The 20,464-nt window shown below is 40.8% G+C and overlaps 2 protein-coding genes and 1 long non-coding RNA gene across 3 annotated transcripts in view; 1 reads left to right on the top strand and 2 right to left on the bottom strand.

Moving 5' to 3' along the window:
• The window catches only part of scara5 (scavenger receptor class A, member 5 (putative)), an 80,767-nt gene extending 75,396 nt beyond the window's left edge, over positions 1–5,371 (bottom strand). The window contains exon 1 of the mRNA XM_061051687.1: positions 5,089–5,371. The gene's annotated coding sequence lies outside the window, so the exon portion shown is untranslated. The remainder of the gene's footprint in view (positions 1–5,088) is intronic.
• The window catches only part of LOC132984754 (uncharacterized), a 296,934-nt gene that overhangs the window by 146,543 nt on the left and 129,927 nt on the right, over positions 1–20,464 (bottom strand). The window lies entirely within an intron of this gene.
• Positions 6,654–10,694, top strand: LOC132984727 (sterile alpha motif domain-containing protein 12-like). The gene is made up of 4 exons (XM_061051642.1): positions 6,654–6,777; positions 9,344–9,490; positions 9,598–9,738; positions 10,051–10,694. The coding sequence occupies exons 2-4, from the start codon at positions 9,370–9,372 to the stop codon at positions 10,065–10,067; spliced, it is 279 nt and encodes a 92-aa protein (XP_060907625.1). The 5' UTR covers positions 6,654–6,777; positions 9,344–9,369; the 3' UTR covers positions 10,068–10,694.

Below are 20,464 nucleotides of genomic sequence, written 5' to 3'. Positions count from 1 at the left end.
GACGCCATTAATCAATTTCATATTAAAACCACTTTTTGGTAAAGCATTTAACAGGCAAGAATCACCATCAGTTATTGGATCATCATTGGGGTTTTTCGGCAGATTAGTCACAATACCTCGCAGGAATACGACAGACTGTTTACTCAGAGCTGAGCACATTTGCTCTTCTAGTTTGGGCAGAGTTTCCCACGCTACACATGATGCAAAACCAAACATGGCCGACACAGAACAAACAGAATGGGACTCCTGACACAGAGGTTGTGTCGGACACAGACATCTCCGAGCGGAATCAAATTAAATCTGCTGCTGCACTCAGAAGCCGCTGGGTGTTGAACTCCCACGAGCCCCCAGCGGCATGATCCGTGCGTGTTTGACGAAGTCGTTAAAAAGCGCTCAGCCTGGACTTTCTCATTACGGAGGGGACGGAGGGGTTAGGTTGACATTTAGACTGAAGCTAGGCAGGAACCATTAGGGCTGCTAGGAGATCCCACTGAACTCCCAGTACCCAATAACACGAGTGTTTGTGTGTCTACAGAGTGTGTGTGTTTGTGTGAAAGCACGAGGTGAGTTATCTTGTAATCACACTGAGTTTGGAGGGAAATAACAGTTTATCACACACTCAGCTGGGCTCTGATAGTCTGTGCCAACAGAGGAGGGTGGGAAAGCAAAGACTCAGGCTTTTTCTAGTCTTGAACTGTATACGTCGTGGCCTCCAGCAACTGGGCAGGGGAGTAGATATCAGACACCTTAAAACTAAAACAAACGGAATAAGTAAACCTTATCACTCCATTGAACACTTTCATTATAAAGCTCCAAATCACACGTCTTGATATCTGACATAAATTCAGGACGAATATTCTTTTTTTTTTAATTTCAAATATCTTTATTGAGTTTTCATCATATGAACACAAAATACAAAAAAAATAAAAAAAGAAGAATAATAAAACGTAGAAAACACCAGGGTTGGGCAGTAATATTCCACATTGCCACAAATGATATAGAACAAGTAGGACGAACAAGTCTCTGTGGCAGTGACAGTAATACCTGATAAAGTGCAACCCTCCCATCCCACCCTCCCATCCCCAGCTGTCCTGAAAAAAATGAGGGCGTAATATCTAAGAGTTAGTTTGCGGCGCACCACACAGAGTCAGATCTTACTTTTTATGCCAAGGGCCGGATCAAAGCTCATCTCGTGACTGTTATGACAGTAGGTTAAGAAAGGTTCCCGCGTCTCACAGAATTTCCTCTTCAAGCTTCTGACAAAAAAAAAAAAAAATGTAACATCTCGAGTTCGAGACAGGACATTGCATCCTGACGCCACTGGTCAAGCGCGGGCAGGGCAGCACCCTTCCATTTCAGCGGGGTTGCACGTCTGGCCAAGAGCAAGGCGAAGGCGACCGTGCAAAATATTCTTAGTTATTATACCGAACGTTACTCCACCAATGAGTGAGCACTTGGCGCTCTTCCTTCTCAGCAGGCAGAAACCTCGAGCAGAACCAGACTCCTTGTTGGATTAGCAATCTGCCACAACCAAAAGAGAGTTGTGGGGACTGGTACTGTCCACACGCAGCATACCTCTGGTCTGGTACCTTTCAGTTCGTATTTGACTTCCAAGGACTCAAACCAACATTCCCCTATCGAGTGATGTCGCAATATGCTGCTAAGCTAGATAGCTAGCTCAAGCATCCAACTACAACGGCACCAAGTTCAACGTAACACACAGATGTGCGGCATGAAAATAATATTGAAGCCAATATTTCTACATTTTTTTGAACTGCTTTGATAGACACAACAAATCAACAGCGCGGCCCCCTCCCCCGACCCGCCCATTGTTTTTTTTCTATTCTACTAAAGGAGGCTTATAATGTATGCAGCATTAGAGGCCATTTTCCCGTGTCGTATGGTACCATAGCGACCATACATACTGAAGGAAAGGTCACTAAGTCTTTCTGAGCAGTAGAGGGCCAGACTCATCTGCCAGAGAAAAGAAAACATGAGCTTGCAAATTAATTTGGTTCCCGGGCTTGTGACCATGCAGAGTCAGATTTGAGCGGACAAAGTGCCCAAAACACTTGTTCATTTTAGAGAATTCTGCAGGAGCGGCCAAACTGACTAAAGGTACCAAACAGCACAAACCAAAGCTAACATAGCACCCAAGCCAAAGCAATCACTTTATAACCCTCCCAGGTCATTACTTTTAGACAAACTGTTCTTGTTCTCGATGAATCATCCAGGTAGCAATCTAGCCAAACACCGAAAGGAGCCTTTAATGCACAATATCAACAAGTCGCTGTAGTGTTGAAGAGCCGCGGGATCAGCTGAGGAGACCTGAGGGAGTCTTGATTAAATCCAGCCTTAATGTGACTAAAATCTAACGGGAAGTGGATTTTCACTGCCCTCATCCCTCAAACGACTCGGAGGCTTTCCTTCTTGGATCTCCATCAAGTCACGGCAAACAGTTCAAGCTGCAGCACGACAGCAAGGAAAGAGGAAGCAAGGCTGCACTAAGGGCTGAGTGCTCTCACATCATGCTAACACAGTGACAGGTGTTGATGTTATTCTGTCCACTTGTACATCCTCGACCTCTACTGTTAAAAATAAAAGCAATGAAGGACAACTTCATTCATGTTCATACAAGAATAAAGTTTTAACAGGACATAAAGCACCAAAACTACACTTACTATCCCATATTCCAACACAAGTATTCGACTAAATGCCGATACCGCTGGTCTGGCAACAATTTGTTAACATTTTTATCGTATCAACTTTAAGAGGTGATGAACCTACAGCTTGTTTCACTTCCCGAACTTTAATCAAGCAGCAACCTCAGGTGATGAAAAAATGAAGTCAATGTTCAAGTGCAAAAAAAACTGCAGTTCATCAAGCGTCCACATGAGGCTGGCTGCAAAAGCCGAAGAAAATTCCCATAGGGCCGAATATCAAAATGCTGATTCCTACTGAAGAAATAAAAAATGTTTACAACCTGGTACAAGCCTTTATTGTACAGGATTTTATATAGCACAAACTTTTAAACTGGACTAAATAAGATGTTTTATGCAGCCAAGAAACCAATGGGTGACGTCAGGATGGCTTATTTATACAGTTTATTTTGCATTAACATTACATTTTATAACTTAAGCCCTGAGTATACTTGATTTTAACAACGCACAGTGGTTGGGAGTGTTGGTGATGACGACATCGGAGACACCAGAGAGTCGCTACAACAACAGCCGAAAGTTTCGAAGAAAAGTTAATAGATCACGTCCGCAACTACTACCCGCACTAAATCTCTACTTCTGTGTTTTACGGTGTTTGATTCATGTCGAGCTCCCTCCAGAGGAATTCCTCCAGTAACATGCGTTGTACAGAATGTGAACATTTCCGTTCATGACGCGGGCAGGTTGTCTTGGGTTAAGGTACTCATTGGGCAAAGGTAGCGTATGTTTTTCAACATCTACTTGGTATATCACTTCATCTGAAGTAAAAAAAAAAAGGTTCGGTCTAAAGTTTCTCCCAGTTCCATGTCTTATACCTGAAATGATCCGTGATTGAAAAAGTATCAGAACAGGAGAAAGATAAAGTTGTCAGACTGATTGATCCGTTGACTGTTTGCTCTTGTGTGATGTATTGGCTCATTTCCCTGTTTGACCCCTCAACAGTTATTTCAAATGAAACTGGGCGAGAGGTTAAGAGGGAAACGTCTCTTTTGGTGGAACTGCTGACAACTCAAGAGCCATCTGAATCGTGACAGAGGAGCCTCAACCAGACACGACTTGTTTGTCACGAGAGGTCACAAGACTCAAAAAAGGTTGTGAACCCCTTGACTCAAAACATGAACGGGTCGAAGTTTGGAAATGTTGCCCATCTCTTGTTTGTGTGACAAGAAGCCACAGACAGAATAACTGCAGGATAAGTGTGAACAGTACTTTCAGGTCTTTTGGGAACACGTGCAAAAACCTAAAAGTTGTGCTACAGTGCACTACTGAAGATTTACTATTTCTGTCCCGACAGCGTCTCCAAACAGGTCCAGGTTGAGTTACCTCCATCAATATGCTCAGAGAGGCAGAGAGAGAGAGACAGTCTGCTGAAGAGTGAGGGAGACAGAGCGGAGATTCACTTGGCACGAGAGGAAATAATTATCTTGTCATGCGTCGTCGCCTCGCGAGATTTGCCTCCAACCGAGCATCCGATTGTGTGTGAGGTCAGAGGTCGGCAGCGCGTGTGGTCTCTGCTCACAGTAGTGAAAATACACGAGCAGTGAGTTTAATACGTCTGAAATGATTTTACAAACAGATAGAACATGTTTGCAGTTTACTCACTTTTAATAAGTCTGATGTCTATCTTTCCCTGCTTGGATTAATCATGTCATTAATTAGAGGCCATTGCAAGCATAGGCTACATAATGCAAACCTTCCCACATTATCATCGCTCAGCCATCCGAGTGCAACATTAACCCATTTTCTCCTGGTTAATTAAAAGAAGGCAGAGATACTTCACCCATGACCGCTGAAACACAAAGCAACATGTTTCTACACATTGTTCCATTGATGGTGCATTTCCTGACCTGCTGTAATGAAGGATCATGATTAGAAAAGAAAAAAAGCCTGCAAAAAAAAAATCAGCCTTTTCTAACAGCTGTCATTCAAACTCAGATTTAACATATGTCAACCAGATTGCCCCCCTTAAAAAGTCAGTGAACAACACATCAATAAATCTGTTTTATTAGGTGAACAAATGGTCACTGACGTGTTAACACTCAGCACAAAGGGGCTTTTATCACTGATGAGCTTTTGCGAATTCCTTTTCTATCTTATCATTGTGCAAAAAAAAAAAAGCTGATGCGTTCCTAAAGTAGGCTTACATTGATGCAACTTTAGGAATTCAAAGGCTCTGGTAGGTCGATATATTGTGCAAAAATGTCTCTTTAAAATTTAATGACAGGTGTCATAAAGTCAGCCGGTGTTTAGACAGGTGCACAAAACCTTTTTTACAACACACGTTTTAACAATCAGCCACCCCTTGTTAAAGTTCTTGACGCCACATTGGGACAAAATGGAAAAAAAAAAAAAAAAAAAATTCGTCTCTCACCTTTGTCAGCTGTCAATCTGATGTAAAATCACAGCTCCACGTTTCTCATAATTCCCCTCAAAAAAAAAAAAAAAAAAAAGCTTGCGTCGTGACGCTGTAACTCCACTCCAGTCAGTCAGCTGTCAGAGTGTCAGTCAAAGCTTGCAAGAATGAAAAACAGTGTTAGGCAGGTAGAAGTGCTGCACCATGCGCAGGTTTTAGTTCCCTGAGTGCTGAGGATGCAGAGGCAGTCAGCAGCTCTGTGCAGGAGAACACGCTCACACATTTGTAGTAATATACCCACAACATCGTCATGTGACCATCACACAACTCCAGCTGGAAGTTTGAGCAGCAGCTGGTGTTCAAGACGAAGAGAAGAAAAAAAAGAAAAGAGGGGGGAGCTCCATCTGATAAACGTTGGCGCCCTCTGTTGGACAAAGAGGGTACACTACTGGACTGGATGTTTTTATAGTTACCGAGATACATTTAAATAGAGAGAAAGGTTAAAGCAGACTTGAGTTGGATTCATCGAGAAAATATTCACTGAACTAAGCGTGAAAAAAGTCTTTACTTAAACATCTAATAATCAGTGATGCCTTCAAGAACTCCTGGTATTCTCATCACTGTAGTTAAAAAGTTGAGAACAGGTCAATATCTCAAACAGCATTTCTTAATTTAACAATTTAATTGAACAATACTATCCTATTATTAAACATTAGAAGGCTGTTTGTCATTTGATTCGTTTCCTATTTTTTAAGTGACACCATTTTTTACAATAAACATGCCCATGTCTCCAAAAAGTTTCCCCATGAGCTGTCCTGTCAAACTCGACTTTCTGCACTTTAAACGTGACAGCGATACAAAGTGTAGGCCTATATGCTGAAAGTACTCAAACACATTTATGTTTAGGCCTATTGAAATAATTACAAACAAACAGGGATGAAAATCTCTTAGATCAAGCTCACAGCTACTTTCGGTCCAGTGGCTCAGGAGACAATTTTTTAAAATGTTTTACTTCAGTTTAGAATCTGAGTTGACTACTTCTTTCCAGTTCTTTACATATGAACCTCTCATGTAAGTTATCATGGCTTCTTACAGACCTAGGATCCAGTAAAAACACAACTCGAAATATATAATTACATGTAGGTACAGGTCCATTATTCCTATATGTCATGATATTATAATAATAGGCTTCTTATTGATCTTATTGGGTTATGTATCTTCTGATTTTACAGCTGCCTTTCAATAAACAATTTTTAATAAGATTTTAAACTTTAAATCTGCACCGTAACTTTGAACTCTTTATTTATTTCAAGTAATTTAATTTGAATTATTTTTATTTGAACATATTTTCAGATTTAATAATTTCAGTGATTTTTTTATTTTCTATTTTAATGTTTCTTTTCTTTCCTCTGTCATGATGCTTTTGATGTCTTGTGTGAACGCTTTGAATTGCCTTGTTGTTGAACTGTGCTACAGAAATAAACTTGCCTTGCCTTGATACAAATCGGCTATTACCGACAGAACCTGAAGGCATCACAAACAGCTGTGCAGCGGGAGCGCGGAAGAAGGACGTGTCGAGCGCGCGCCTCGTTCGTGGGCGGAGCCTGTGACACTTTTCACGGATTTAACAGGTAAAGGTACAGACATACGGTGCAGACAAAGGGTCTCCATTAATACTTTATCAGTCTCAAACGGACCACGGCGGAGGTAAATAATAACTAATAACTCAACAAAGACTTCATAAAGTTTGTATTTGTATGTGTTTTGTTATACCTGTCGCTTGTTTTGGGTTAAAGGTGTTTTTGAAAAGCAGCTGTTGATGGATTTACTGTAAAAACCAACTAGTCTCTAACCCTAACCCTCCTCTGATGTCCACAACACAGCGCGCCAAATTCTACCCAGCATTTTGACATTTGAACTAGATATCATTCACAGGAACAGAGACACACATTTTGTAACAAAGAACACATGTTTAATAACAATTTATGTAACGCGGCAATTTTGAAACACATTTAACCAGTTTCATTAAAGTGTTTGACTTTATGAACACATCAACCAGCACAGCCAAGTAAGCATGAAGGGATGCGTGATAGTGAAAGTTTACCGTTTTAAAGAGATCTGTTCACCATTTGTTGAAGGAGGACACCAGGTCAAGCTGTTAATAGTTTGAATTATGAAAATAAATCATCCGCCTAAACCTCTTGCAGCATGGTGGAAAGAATGCAACAAGGCTGGATTGCATCAGAAAAAGCTGCAGATTAAAGTCTTACAGACCATAGAGCCATAACACTTTTTTTTTTTTTTTTTATAAATAAATATTAAGAGTTGTGTAACAGACTCAGTTATTCTGCAAGGTCTCCACAAGATGGTAGAATGACACCTCTGGATGTGTGAGTCAGTGTCAGGACGAGTTCAGTTTAGTACGTTTCATCTTATGGGAACAATCAGGTCTGAACTCTGCGGGGTCTTCTTCATTTCTTTCATGTGCGGTAGCTTACAAAGAGACAAAGAGACATGACTGCTGTGTTCATGTTGCACAGTTTTCAAAGCTTTTCCCACAGTTGAATTTGAAGTTGGAAAAACACCAGAAACACATTTGTATTCTCTCTGTGACCATGCATCAGCAGTGTGCTTAAAAGGCTGTTTTAAATTGGCGCTCTCAGATTGCCAGTTGAAGGTGGGACACTGAAATGTGTTGGGGAGCCAAATCGTTTTGCACCTGATCAGCCACAGGAAGTTAAAGAGGGGGTTAGCTCGGAGGAGACGGTGGCAGTGTGTTAGTTTGGAGCCGGCAGGATGTAACAGCGCTGTTTGTTTGTTTGTGTCGGAGTCCTGCGATGTGTTTACACATTGTGCCTCTCACTCGTCTGATCCACTTTTAACACAACGTGAAACATGATGCGGCAGAAGCTCAGTCTGCAGGAACTTGGGTTGGGAACTGGTTCAAGTCCTGGTGGGGACCAAATCTGGAAATTGGTCTGGTAGCTGGAGAGGTGCCAGATCACTTCCTGAGCACTGCTTGAGCAAGGCACCGAACCCCCCTCCCCAGTCCACACCAGCCCAGGAGCACTCGCTGTGTGCAGACCCCTCACTCTGACATCTCTTCATTAGTGCATGGTCGTAGGATACATACGACAACACATTGTGATTTTCATGATGTTTTTTAGTCCAAGAATGTCATATTTGAACATATGTACATGACAATAAAGTGTTTGGACATTCTCATGTTATTTTATATGTTGGAATAATTCAAAGTGCATAATGACACAAAGCCTAGAGGCTGTTGTTTCAGACATATTTTCTGACATCATCCTTATAGTTTTCTTTAAGATATGCAAACTCCACTTCTGACCTTGGTGGACGTCTGCACTCAGAGAACCCTTCCAGCTGTTTATATGGAACAGAGTTGCCAAGAAAAAAAAAACCAAGACAATTGCCCACACATACACTTCAACTTTGCTTCCCTTGAGCTGCATAAAACTGTCAAACTCCAGGCTGAAGCTGGCAGAGGAGCAGAAAAACATGAGAAGTTGCAGCAAAGTGAAGGAGAAAGAGATATTAAAGCCACTTAAAAGCACTTATGTTCATCTGTTGAATGTGTTTCAATATAGATTTAAAAACACCTATGAACACGGCGTTACGTCTTCTATGAGTTGTCGCAAAAAGCCAATTTTCCCTCTTGCTTGTAAATGTCGATTACTGTTGTTTATAAGTCCTGCTCCGGTTGTGACTTGGCAGAGTAAACATAAATAAAATGGGCCAATAAAAGCTGCTGTATATATACAGTCACTTTATTCCCCTCCAGTGTGGGAGCTGTACAAGTTTTAAAAAACGCTGCCCTAAGGCATAAAACAAACGTTACAGACAACAGTGAGATTCCCTTTTTTTCCCCTCCTCAGCTCGTCTCCTCGATGTCTTTGCCCCCGATGTAAAGGTCTTCACTTTCTGTATGTCAATTACTCCGCTGGGACCTCGTTACTGCCCCCCGCCAATCACGCAGCCCCCCCCACCCTAATTAACACAGGATATTACACTCCTGTATTTATAACCCAATAACTAGACTGGCCTGGCTGAAAAGGTCACATCAACAGTTTAGCTGTTTTTTTTTTTTTTTTTGCCCTATAGCACGGCGGCCCAGGAGGATACGGCTGGGAGGAGAGCCAAATGAACCTGAAAGACGCTCAAGGCTACTTTTTCCTCAACTTTTACTTTTTCCAGAGTTGGCTGATTTCACCTTCTATTTTTTATTGTTTTTTTTTTTTGCCTTTTCCAGGTCCTTGCTGATGTCGTATCTGGGTGATGGGGCTGTCAAAGCGCGTGTCATTGTGGTCGGTGGAGGAAGTGTTGGAGTGGATGCAGGATCAGTTTCCAGCCCACATGGACAAGCTCCATAAAGCCATAATCAAACACGCGATATCAGGTAAAACTGCTTTATTCACACCAATGCTAGACGAGAAGATGAATATGCTTCTGTATTCAATCTCTGTTTTTTTCTTTTGTGCACTATTGCCTGACTGATTCTCACAGGCCGCGTGCTGCTGAGATTGAAGGATCATCACCTGGAGCTTCTCGGCGTGGAGGCCGAGGAGCAGCAGCAGGAAATCTTGCAGGACCTCCTCCTACTCAGAGTTCAAGAGGAAATCGATGACCTCAATGACATCTGCGAGGGTGAGGATGCAAAGTGTCATTACCTTCAGGAAAAAAAACTTTAAAACTTGCACAGAGTAGTCGAAAAAGCAGTTTTCTTCTCCAACAGCAATTAAAATAGTGGAAAATAACCTGCAGTTGTTGTTTTCTTTTGGTAACTATGGTTTCAAATTCCCAAATTGAATGAATACACAGACAGTCGTGCATGAACTAACAGTCTGGTTTATGAACGTTTTCAATCACAGCATTTACTGAAATCTACAAACAAAGACGAGATGAAGATTTTAATTCATGTACAGAATAACATTTTGTCCCCTTTTTTCTCTTCTCCAGAGTGTTTTTCCGCATAAAAGGAAATAGATACGTTCAGAAGAAATGGGGGATACTTTTTTTTTTTTTATTTCCCATCCATCCATTCATCCATGTCAAGGATGGAAATAAGAAAAGAAGGTGAAGAGAGAAAGAGGAATCAATGAGGGAAGACGAGAGAGAGAAACCCATTTCCTGTGTGAAATCTGACCGGCTGCAGATGGATGAGATTAGTTTTTGTCTCGGCGTCTTTTTTCTGATCCCTGCTGTCCATTAGTCTCTGTCTTTGTTCTGTCTCTGTAGTGTATTATATAGAATATTTTTAGCTGCACTTACAGCATGGCTTCGGGGATGGGAGTTTGTGCTCCAAATTATTATTTCAACAGCTAAATAATGAATAGTAAAGACACTGTGGACATGAACAAACTCTGGTGATGTCATTTCTGATTTTGAGTGACAAGCCTCGACACCTCCTGGATAACTGGCCTTGAAATGTGGTGCAGACCTTCATGTCTCCCCCCGAGGAAAAAGACTGTAACATCAGTGTGTAAATGTTTTTATTTTGAAGACGTCACTGTGCAAGCAGAAGCATTGAGCAAAAAGCATGAAACTTCATAATAGGAATAGCATTAAATCCCACGCATGGTGCATCAAATCATTACACCTTTTCTTGTGTTGTTGCCAGAAAGAATGTTCTTTCCCATCAAAATGACACTTCATTGACAAATCTCAAAAACTCAAGACATTACTTTTCCATTCCAAAAAAAAGTTGTTGCTGTTTAATTCATTTCAATTCAATTCAAAAAAACTTTATTTGTCCCCAAGGGGCAATTCAAAAAAACGGAATGAATGCTAAATAAACGTTAAATAACTGTTCTGTGAGCTGGCCGGTCGTCCACACAAGCAGCGACCAAGAACCGGAAGCTCACCGGTTGTGTCGCACATATCCCGTTGACTGAAACCGACTTTTAGTCCCAGCTGTTGGTAACAATCTTCTGTCTTATATTTAAAATATTCCTCATTTATTTCACTGATTAACCATGAACGGCACTTTAAAAAGAAAAAAAGAAGCTAAAACTGAACATCACTGATACTGAAAGCTCTGTCAACACTTCTGATGTCTGTTACTACATCTGATTAAGGTGTGAACTTTTTAACATGTAAATGTTCTTATTTCCCCAAGTGGTCTTCAAACATTCTGACTCCTGTTTTAAGACGTGCCTTATTAACCTTTATCGTGTTGGCCTCGTGTTGGCATCAATACAAAATGTGTGGATGTATTTCATAAAAAGGTCACGTCTGTTCCCCAGCATTTCTTCCTGGCACTGATTTTTAACATTGATTTAACATGACCATTTAGTAACATTAAAACTGCTGCTTAGGCAACACGATTCAGTCTACTGAGTTTATTTTCTTCTGAAGAGTGATCATAACTTGTTTGTTGTCTTTCTTCTGTTAAATTCTAAACCTCATGTATCTCAGACATTTTGTTCATTGAGTTTGTTCCTAATAGTTTTCAGACAGTCTGTGACTCGTTTATCTACATCACAGCTACGACACAATTCACATGAGTTAGAACAAAATTCAATAAACTGCACCGCTGATCACACTTTTACAGAGTGACAGTCGGAAAAAAACAAGGTTTGATGAGTAAGTAAGTACGACATTCTGTGGAGCATTTACAGTAGGTGACTCCACGGGGGTACATGTGACACTCAGAATAACACGCCCGTACACAAGAGTTCACCTGCTCTCTTCTTTTTTAACAAGCTAGTAAAGTCGGATGTAGTCTTTGCGGTGTGTTCTAGTGCAACTTTTTGGCCAGAGGCGTGAGGAGACTCCACAGCCAGCCTTCGTCGACACTAGTTCTTAAGTCTGCTTGGTGTGTCAGGGTCTTAAGTCTGCTTGGTGTGTCAGGGTCTTTAGTCTGCTTGGTGTGTCAGGGTCTTAAGTCTGCTTGGTGTGTCAGGGTCTTAAGTCTGCTTGGTGTGTCAGGGTCTTAAGTCTGCTTGGTGTGTCAGGGTCTTTAGTCAGAAAAAACTACTGACACATGTACAGGACAGAATCAGCAGAGGTCACACTTTGTCCAAAGGGGGGCACCAAAATCAAAAAAACAAGCTGAAACTTCCTCACATGAGCTCACATGTTGTTATAATTACTGAGGGAAATATTCAAGTCCCAGACTCATAATCTCTTGTATACATTTTTATTCAAGTCTACCCTAAATGCAGTCTGATTTTAACGTCTTCTATCTTTTGCTCAGTGAATGTGGTTTGAACAATGTTTAGCTGGATTGAGGGAGTTTAAGAAGGACAAGGACAGGAACACTTTTCCTGGACTGAAAAACCTCTGCATCATAGCATAAACCCTATCACTCTCACACACACACACACACACACACACACACACACACACAGGAATGAGGAAGTAAAGGCAAACAGCTGTTAGGGGGCAAGACGCGTCATGCTTGAAACTTCACTCATGAACCTGGAGTGTGAGTGAAAGCACTGATTTACATATAACAAACTTTTCATCAGGTGACCTTTACTCCTCTATTTTATGCTTCTGTGTGTGTGTGTGCGCGTGTATTTGTGTGTGTGTGTGTGTCTTGGTGTGATTAATACCCCAGGAGATGGCGTGACATTTGATTTTGCAGGGCGTGGCCGTGGAAGCGCTTACTCAGCACCGACGTAAATCCACCTCTCTGATGGAGGGAAGGAGGGATGATGAAATACACCGCTGACCCTGACAGCAGAGCCAAAAAAAACACCCAGACGCCCAGACCCGTACACAAACGCTGATTGAGTTGATTTCCTCTGCATGTCTCATTTATCCTTTAGAACATATGGTACACCTACGAGGTAGTGGACTTGCAGACAAATGTTCATTAGGATCACAAGTCAAAACACGACTTCTCATGACTCAGAACAAGAAGAGACTGATCTCCAACATCTTGTAACACGACATGAACATCCCGGGAATAATGTGATGGTGGATTATCTATGATTTGTGACGTTTTATGCATATTTTATGGCATACAACTGGCTCTTTTATGGATGCTTTTAAGGCTGCAACAATCAGGAAATGCTCACAAAACCACCGGCGGCACTGATTAAAAGTCTATTTTATTGGTTTCCTTATCCTGGTTAACAGAAATGCAAACACAAGATTTGACAATAAAGGACAGTGTGCTTGAGAAAATTTGATGTTTTTTTTTTACGAGAGGAGGAACATTGACTTGTTCTACATGAAGAAGAAATCACTTCTTTCTTTCCCTTTCAGAGACAAATATTAAGAAGACTAAATCCAGATACAGGCAGCGCTACTATTGTGACAAAAATATACATCTTTTGTTTCGCCCCACCAGGCAAAACGCTTCAGCTTTGATGGCGACCAAACACTTTCAGGCGGTTTTCAAACGGGCGGTTTGAAAGTCAGCAGAAACCCCCGTCCCCACCCCCACCCATCGCCCCTCAGTCCTTCAGTGTCTGCCAGCCACCGCAGCCTATCTGTCACTTTCTTCTGATTTATTCATAGCTGCACCAAGGGAAAAGAGATCAATAGTTTCTGAAAGAATAATGACTAAGCATCGGGCCACGAGGCGGGAAGGAAGGAAGCAGAAGAGAAGTTCACTCGAAGTTCAGAGGGGATGTGAGAGTTGACGGGGTCATGCTCCTCACTTTACTTTAGAGCACTGCTGTGTGTTTCCCCTCCAAACGGTATCATCTGAAAACCTCAACTTATGACTTCCTGGGAGCGCTAATTTGTCACATTATGTTTCTGTTATGCTTCGTCGTAACTTCACTGTTGGCGCTCAACATTCTTTTAAACATTACGTTGGCTCCTTCTCGGAGAACTGCTGGCTGTGACGAGGATTATAGGGAGCAATGTGTTGCTGCACTTTTGGCACGGGCTGCAGTTGGTTGGCGCTGACGCCTCACAGCGAGAAGGTTTCCCTGTTGGACGGGAGCCTCTCTGTGTGGAGTTTGCATGTTCTCCCTGTGCATGCATTGGTTCTCTCAAGCTTCCTCCCTCAGTCTATAGACACGCTTGTAAGGTTAATTGGCGACTCTAAATTGCTTGTAGGTGTGAAATCTAACTAGTGGTTTGTCTCTGAATGTCAGCCTTGTGATTGAATGGCGAAGTCCATGATGTACCGCTTCTCTCTCCAAATTACAGCTGGGATCGGCTCGAGCCCCCCCGTGACCCTGAACCATAAAAGTGGCATTGACAATAGACGGATTGACTTTTGGCACGCTAGTTGCAAAATGTCAATTGATAGGACTTCACTGTGTGTTTATAAGACTTTAAACGAGTTATTCACAGCCACACTTCTTGATGCATGTTCGTCACACAGCATGTGCATGCAAACATTACACAATAAAACTGTAACCGTCACTTAGCAACCTAACACCCAACCACATTTACCTTTGTTATATTTCCCCACCGTCCCTGCTTGCCTTTAAACTGACTCCTTGCATGTTGCAGCATGTAGGTATCCAAGTGTAGAGCCACAAACGTGAAACCGTGTGTTTAATAAAGATCTGCTTGTTGTGATAGCTGAGTCAAGATGCACACTGTGTAGGTGGTGGTGGTGGTGGTGGTGGTGTAAATTTAGAGGTTTCAGCTCCTGCAGCAAGAGCGGCCTGCTGGAGAGTTCTCGAGCAGAACATTGAATTTTTTCACTGCACCCAGAGAGAGGCTGCAGGTGAGCTGACCTAACTGGGAGGAAGGTCGAGAGACACAACAACAGTTAGAAGCTGAAGGTCGTTGAAGCGAGCAGTGAAATTTTTGCTTTTAATTCCTCATGCAAGCTGAGAAAATTAAGAACTCTTTCTCTTAAAGGGACAGTACTCACATTTGCTCTCAAGCTGCTTACATTTTTTTTTTTACCAAATCACCTCTATTGTTTGATAGATTAAGTTAAAAGCAGTATGGTATTGCTGTTAGAGCAGTGAAGTAGGTTACCGTCACGTTAAGAGAGAGAGAGAGCTCTTTGGTGCTGTGGGAGGGTTAGACTGGTTTCAGGCAGTTGAGGATCAATTAAGGACCGAGCCACATGGTTTTTTACCGTAGTATAGTTCATTGATTAGGAGAACTTGACTTTGAATCATCCAGTAAGATTGTTTAACAAAACTGTGGATTAAAGGAATTTGTTTTATCAGTTTTACTTCGGAGTCCTGTGGATGTTTGTTCCTCTTCAAGTGAACATGGACGAGTAAATCCAAGGCCATTTGATCTCCAACCCACCACATCTCCCTTGGTCCAAATCTTTTCTGAGATTCAGTCTTCCAAATTTATTCAAACCCGACATCTGCACTAATATTCTAAGTCAGATTACAGCATAAGAAACAAACCCCCTCTTCTGCTATTCAATCTCTCAGTTTTTCTCCCGAAGCACACTGTCTCTCACCCGGCTCCCTGAGACCTCTTTCCCTCTTTCTCTCTTTCCCTCTTCTCTACCGTCAAAAGCCATAAAAGAGCAGAAAAGAAAGCAGACAAACAGCAAAATACAAAAGCAAATATTGATGATTTTATTGCAGATTTTGTGTGTCCAGATTTTACATAAAAAAGACGAATGCAATCAAATCGACTTTGTTGCTAGTCTTTCACATATCCAAGACTCTAATAACCTTGCATTTAAAGCGTTACAATCCTGAAAATAAATGAATGTTTGGTAGTTTTGAGCAAGTTTATTTGGTTTTATATTTTGTTTGTGCTGTCTGAGTTTTTGTTTTATGGTGATGTTGTTTTTGTGTTTCTTGTCTTCTGTGTGCTCTTGCTGCAACGCAAATTTCCCCTTGTGGTACAATAAAGAATCTGAAAAGAAATTGATGGACCATTTTGCCTTAACTAGATCATTTCACAGGAACTGAATTGTTGTTGTACTTAAAGATTTAAGTACAACTGACTTGATGTCAAGTTTATTTGACCGGAAAATTGTATTTCTTTGGAGTAATCACAAATTTATCTCAACTTATCTTTTTAAGTTCAGTTAACTTAAAATTTTAAGGCAGCCTGGACACTAACTTTTTAAGTTATAACAACTAGGTTTTTTTCCTTCTTTTTTTACAGTGTATACGACTAGTTTTCTATGTAAGAGTAAACTGATGGAAATCTTTATAGTCTCTGGTTTTGGTGACTTTCTACACTTGATTTTGAGTAACAGAGGAAAAGAATTCTAATTCTAATTCTATGTTTATAAGCAGAGAGCGCTTGTTGTCAGCAGGTTACAGCTGGTGCTTTTACATCAGACACTGAAGGTTAACGTGTGTGACAGTTTGTCTGCGTGGGCAACAAAACACACCCATTAATAAAAGAAAAGAAACAAGTGACACAGGAGAGAAGGAGGATGAGGTGGCAGACGTCCAGCTGCAGAAAAGAGAGAGAGAGAGAGGAAGTAAAAACAACACAGTGAACAATAATACCTGGAAGTGGGAAAATGAGTTCTGTCAACAAACGGCCCATCTATTTCCTCTCCCATCAGTGGGATCTTTTCACTTGATTTATCTTCTCTGTATTGGAAGCAATGGAGTGTAAAAGGGACAGAGTGATGAAGGTGTGGAGGATGAGCTCATGCTGCCGTTTAGTTCTCAGCGCTGCAGGCTTGTCGTCTGTTTATTTCAGGTTTTCTGCATGAGGTCGAACGTTGATTTCAAATATTATAATGTTTCTGTTGTTAGCTGCTTAAATATTTTCTGCATTCACCAGAAGCATCTTTGAACACATGATGAAACATACCGGTTTGTCGTTACAGCAGCAGTAGAAAGGAGGTTTTCTGATTTTGATCACATCTCAGTGTCTTTGCTAAAAGTAAATGAACGTAGTAAAAAGCGGAAGTCCGTTGCAGTATTCACTATTTCAAAGCAGTGGTGCACTTAACTTATGCCTCAGAGGATTTTTGTTGAAGGGAGAATGTGCAACTTTTTCATCCAGTAGATGTCGCCCTTGAGCGTCAGCATGAAACCAAAACAAACTGCTGTTCGGTGACCCCTCCGCTATTCTGAAGCCTCCGCTCTCCTCCAGCGACACACCTCCAACCCCTCTACACTCACGAAGGAGTTATGAATTAGAACGCACCACAATTAAGCTCCATTAAGCACAAGCAGCAGACGAAAATTGTCCTTTGCTCGAGCTGCAATTGCCTGTGACCTGCATTGTTGCGTTAGCGTGCTAATGTTAGCTCAACTCAGTTTAATTTATAACACCTTTCATACATGAAAACGTGCAGCCCAAAGAGCTTCACAAAAGAACAGACAGAAAGGAACAGAATTAAAACAAAAAGAGTGTCAAATACAAAGAATTGACATTTAAATATTGACATTAAATAAAATAATTGCACATAAATTGACACAGACTCACCATGAGCTAAAGACACTTATGTCACATTAAAATATGCAGCAAGGAATATTATTTTTCTTTTCTCTAGTTCTTGACTAAAACAGCTTCATATGTAAGGCCGTCCCGTCCATGTAAACATGATGTAAACACGGCTCTGACGACAACACAGCTGGAAGGACTCATGCTTCTCACTCATCGTAGACAGTCATGATTTAGAGATACATTTGGATAAACTTGATTTCTGCTTTATTTATGTGTAAAATGTCGTCTTCCTTTAAACACTGTTTTCATTTTTACAAAGTCGGCTGAGAGAAAGTTGAGGGATGAAAAAGAGGAAATAAGAGAGAACATGAGGAGGAAGCTAATTATATGTTGAATTGGAGTTAAATTGCACTCCCTGGGCTGGAACTGATGCTCATTTGTTCTGAAGAGTAATGTGTAGTTTGAGGGGCTTCGGTTTGTGTTGGCTTCTTTTATTTTCTTCACACCTACTTTCACTCTGCAGCACGCAATCCTTTTGTCATATTGCCTTTTTTAATTGCCTTTGCAGTATGAAGTATGACAAAAGTGACGATATATGCTGCTACATTCAGGTCAGTTCACCTACAGTGATTGTCTCCTAGAGTTTCATCAGTGACAAGCGGTCTTGGTGCGATTGAGGTCGTTTTTGTTGTCAGCAGAGATTGTCCGAGCCGCTTTGTCTGTTATTGGTTTTAAGGATCAAAGTCAAAAAAGCTGTAGGTCAGCTGTTTGTACTCCATATCACGTCAGCTCCCCCGCGACCCCAAACCGGAAAAAGCGGTAAAAAATCATTGATGGATGGAAACTAACTAGACTCTTAACATGTTTTTTTTTTTTTAATTTTTACACAAGTTACATGTACACTAAATAAATTCAAAATAATTCAAATACAAGCAGTTAGATTTACCATCCTTTTTATTTAGCAAGTGATTTTAAAAACCTGAGTACGACTGACTGTATTTGAAAAAGCTGCATCATTTCAACAACAGTATGTTCCCCCCATCAGGGATATCAACTTTACAATAAAATAAGTTATTCTGTGAATTACAAGCTCGTAGTGATTCACAGAAACATGTTTTTTTGTCTTAAGTTTTGTCAATGTTGGACACCTAACATACACACCGTTCATCTAGCTAGCGGATGTGTGTGTGTGTGTGTGTGTGTGTGTGTGTGTGTGTGTGTGTGTGTGTGTGTGTGTGTGTGTGTGTGTGTGTGTGTGTGTGTGTGTGTGTGTGTGTGTGTGCTGGCCGACACTGCAGGACATGTCGTGTAGTCAATCAAAAAGAGAGAACATTTGTTATGAATTGGCTGCCACGTTCAGGTGAAAAACAAGGAACAGAACCCACGTGCAGAATTAACTAAATATATTTAATAAACAAAAAGGCCAAAGGCAAAACAAAAACTTACTTCAAAAGCCAAAAACTAGAAATCAAAAAACACAGGAAAAATACTTAAACCACAGGTAAGCAGCAGCCTGGCATGGGACACAGGACACAACATACAAACTACAATGAACTGACACAGAAAGGATGAAACACAGAGACTAAATAGACACAGGGGGTAATCAAACACAGGTGAGACTAATAAGACACAGGTGAGGACAATCAGGGCAATCACACAGGGAAACACACGGAGGCAGGAATACAAGAAACACTGAGGAGAACTACAAACTAAATCATGAAACACTGAAGACACACAGAACTCAAGAAAGTAACAAAAACACACTAGAACATAAAGAAACACCAGGGTACGATATTACAAAATAACACAGGAAACACTAAAGACTAAACTATGAAACATTAGGACAAAAACACACAAGGGAAACAAGCGACACTGGGATAAACAGGAGAAATTAAAACATGGAAACCTAAACGCTGAAAAACAAAACGAAATAAGACCAAATCATGACATCGGCGCTATACAAATAAAGATTGATTGACTTATTGTTTCTGTGTGTATAAATTAAGGGCAAAACTAAAACCAAAAACGACTGTGACTGTATTGAATAAGACAGGAATAACATTTAATTTTTTTATGTAAAAGAATTGACTGAAGATATTTAAATTTTACCACAAAATGACATTGAAATGACAGGATGCACACGATAAGCAAATCTGTTTTAATGTTACATACGACGTACATGAAAAGTATGAAAGAGTGTTTACCGAAGTGCACCAAAAAGAACACACGAGTAAACACTGTGTTTACAGCTTCAGCGTATAGAGGAAGGGCTCTGACATGTAAGTGGAGTGGAATTGGGTGTCTTCTTGATCAAGATAATCACATAACAGTCAACATCAATGTCATGATGCGTGCTCCCTCACTGCCTGCCTGCTTGCACATCAAATTGATTACAGCCTTAACTCATCCTTCTTCACTTGAAAATATACGAGAATGTCAATCATCGGCCTGCACATAAATATTTCACTCTGCTTATTCACTGAGGCATAGCTTCACTATAAATCTCAACTTGTGCGAGTGCTTTCACTAGACACCATTAAGTGTGTGTTTTCTCTCTTGTGTGTGTGTGTGTGTGTTTGCAGAGAGAAGCTTTTAAAAGAGAATATTAAAACATTAAAGATGACAGAATGACAGAGTGTACTGCGCCCGGGTGTTGTGGATAATTGAAATGCCAAAAACCTCAAGATGGCCGCTTCCTTTTTTTTTTTTTTTTTTTTTTTTTTTTTTTTTGAAACACAAATTTACAGCCTCCATCACAAGACATTAATGCTGAAAGTATTTTACGAGGAAGCCGTGAAAGCGTTCATCTTTACTGGAGAATATTTATCACATGAAGGAGTCGTCTGGATGTGGACAGGAAACATCGCTTTACCGTCTTTACGGACAAGAAAGCAATAATATTCATTTAGAGATAAGCACGCTGTTATCTAAAATGTGATTGTTTGGAGTAGCTTTAACATTTACCTTCACTGGAATGACTGTACTAAGAATAACTCTCAAACTCAAAAGTCTGTGGACAGTATTTCTCTGACACTCACACAGTGTCTCTAACATCGACTTTATATTAAGATGGACAAAGAAACAGCCGTCTGGGAGTGAAGCGCTAAAAATATTT

The sequence above is a fragment of the Labrus mixtus genome, chromosome 12, assembly GCF_963584025.1.
Source record: "Labrus mixtus chromosome 12, fLabMix1.1, whole genome shotgun sequence".
NCBI lineage: Eukaryota > Metazoa > Chordata > Actinopteri > Labriformes > Labridae > Labrus > Labrus mixtus.
The sequence above is the reverse complement of the archived record's forward strand: the minus strand, read 5'-3'. Positions and strand labels throughout refer to the sequence as shown.

Bases quoted from the DNA above. Each gene is read 5' to 3' on its own strand.
- LOC132984727 (XM_061051642.1), top strand. From the start codon at position 9,370: ATGGGGCTGTCAAAGCGCGTGTCATTGTGGTCGGTGGAGGAAGTGTTG. The intron at 9,491-9,597 runs GTAAAACTGCTT...TGATTCTCACAG, and splicing joins AATCAAACACGCGATATCAG to GCCGCGTGCTGCTGAGATTG.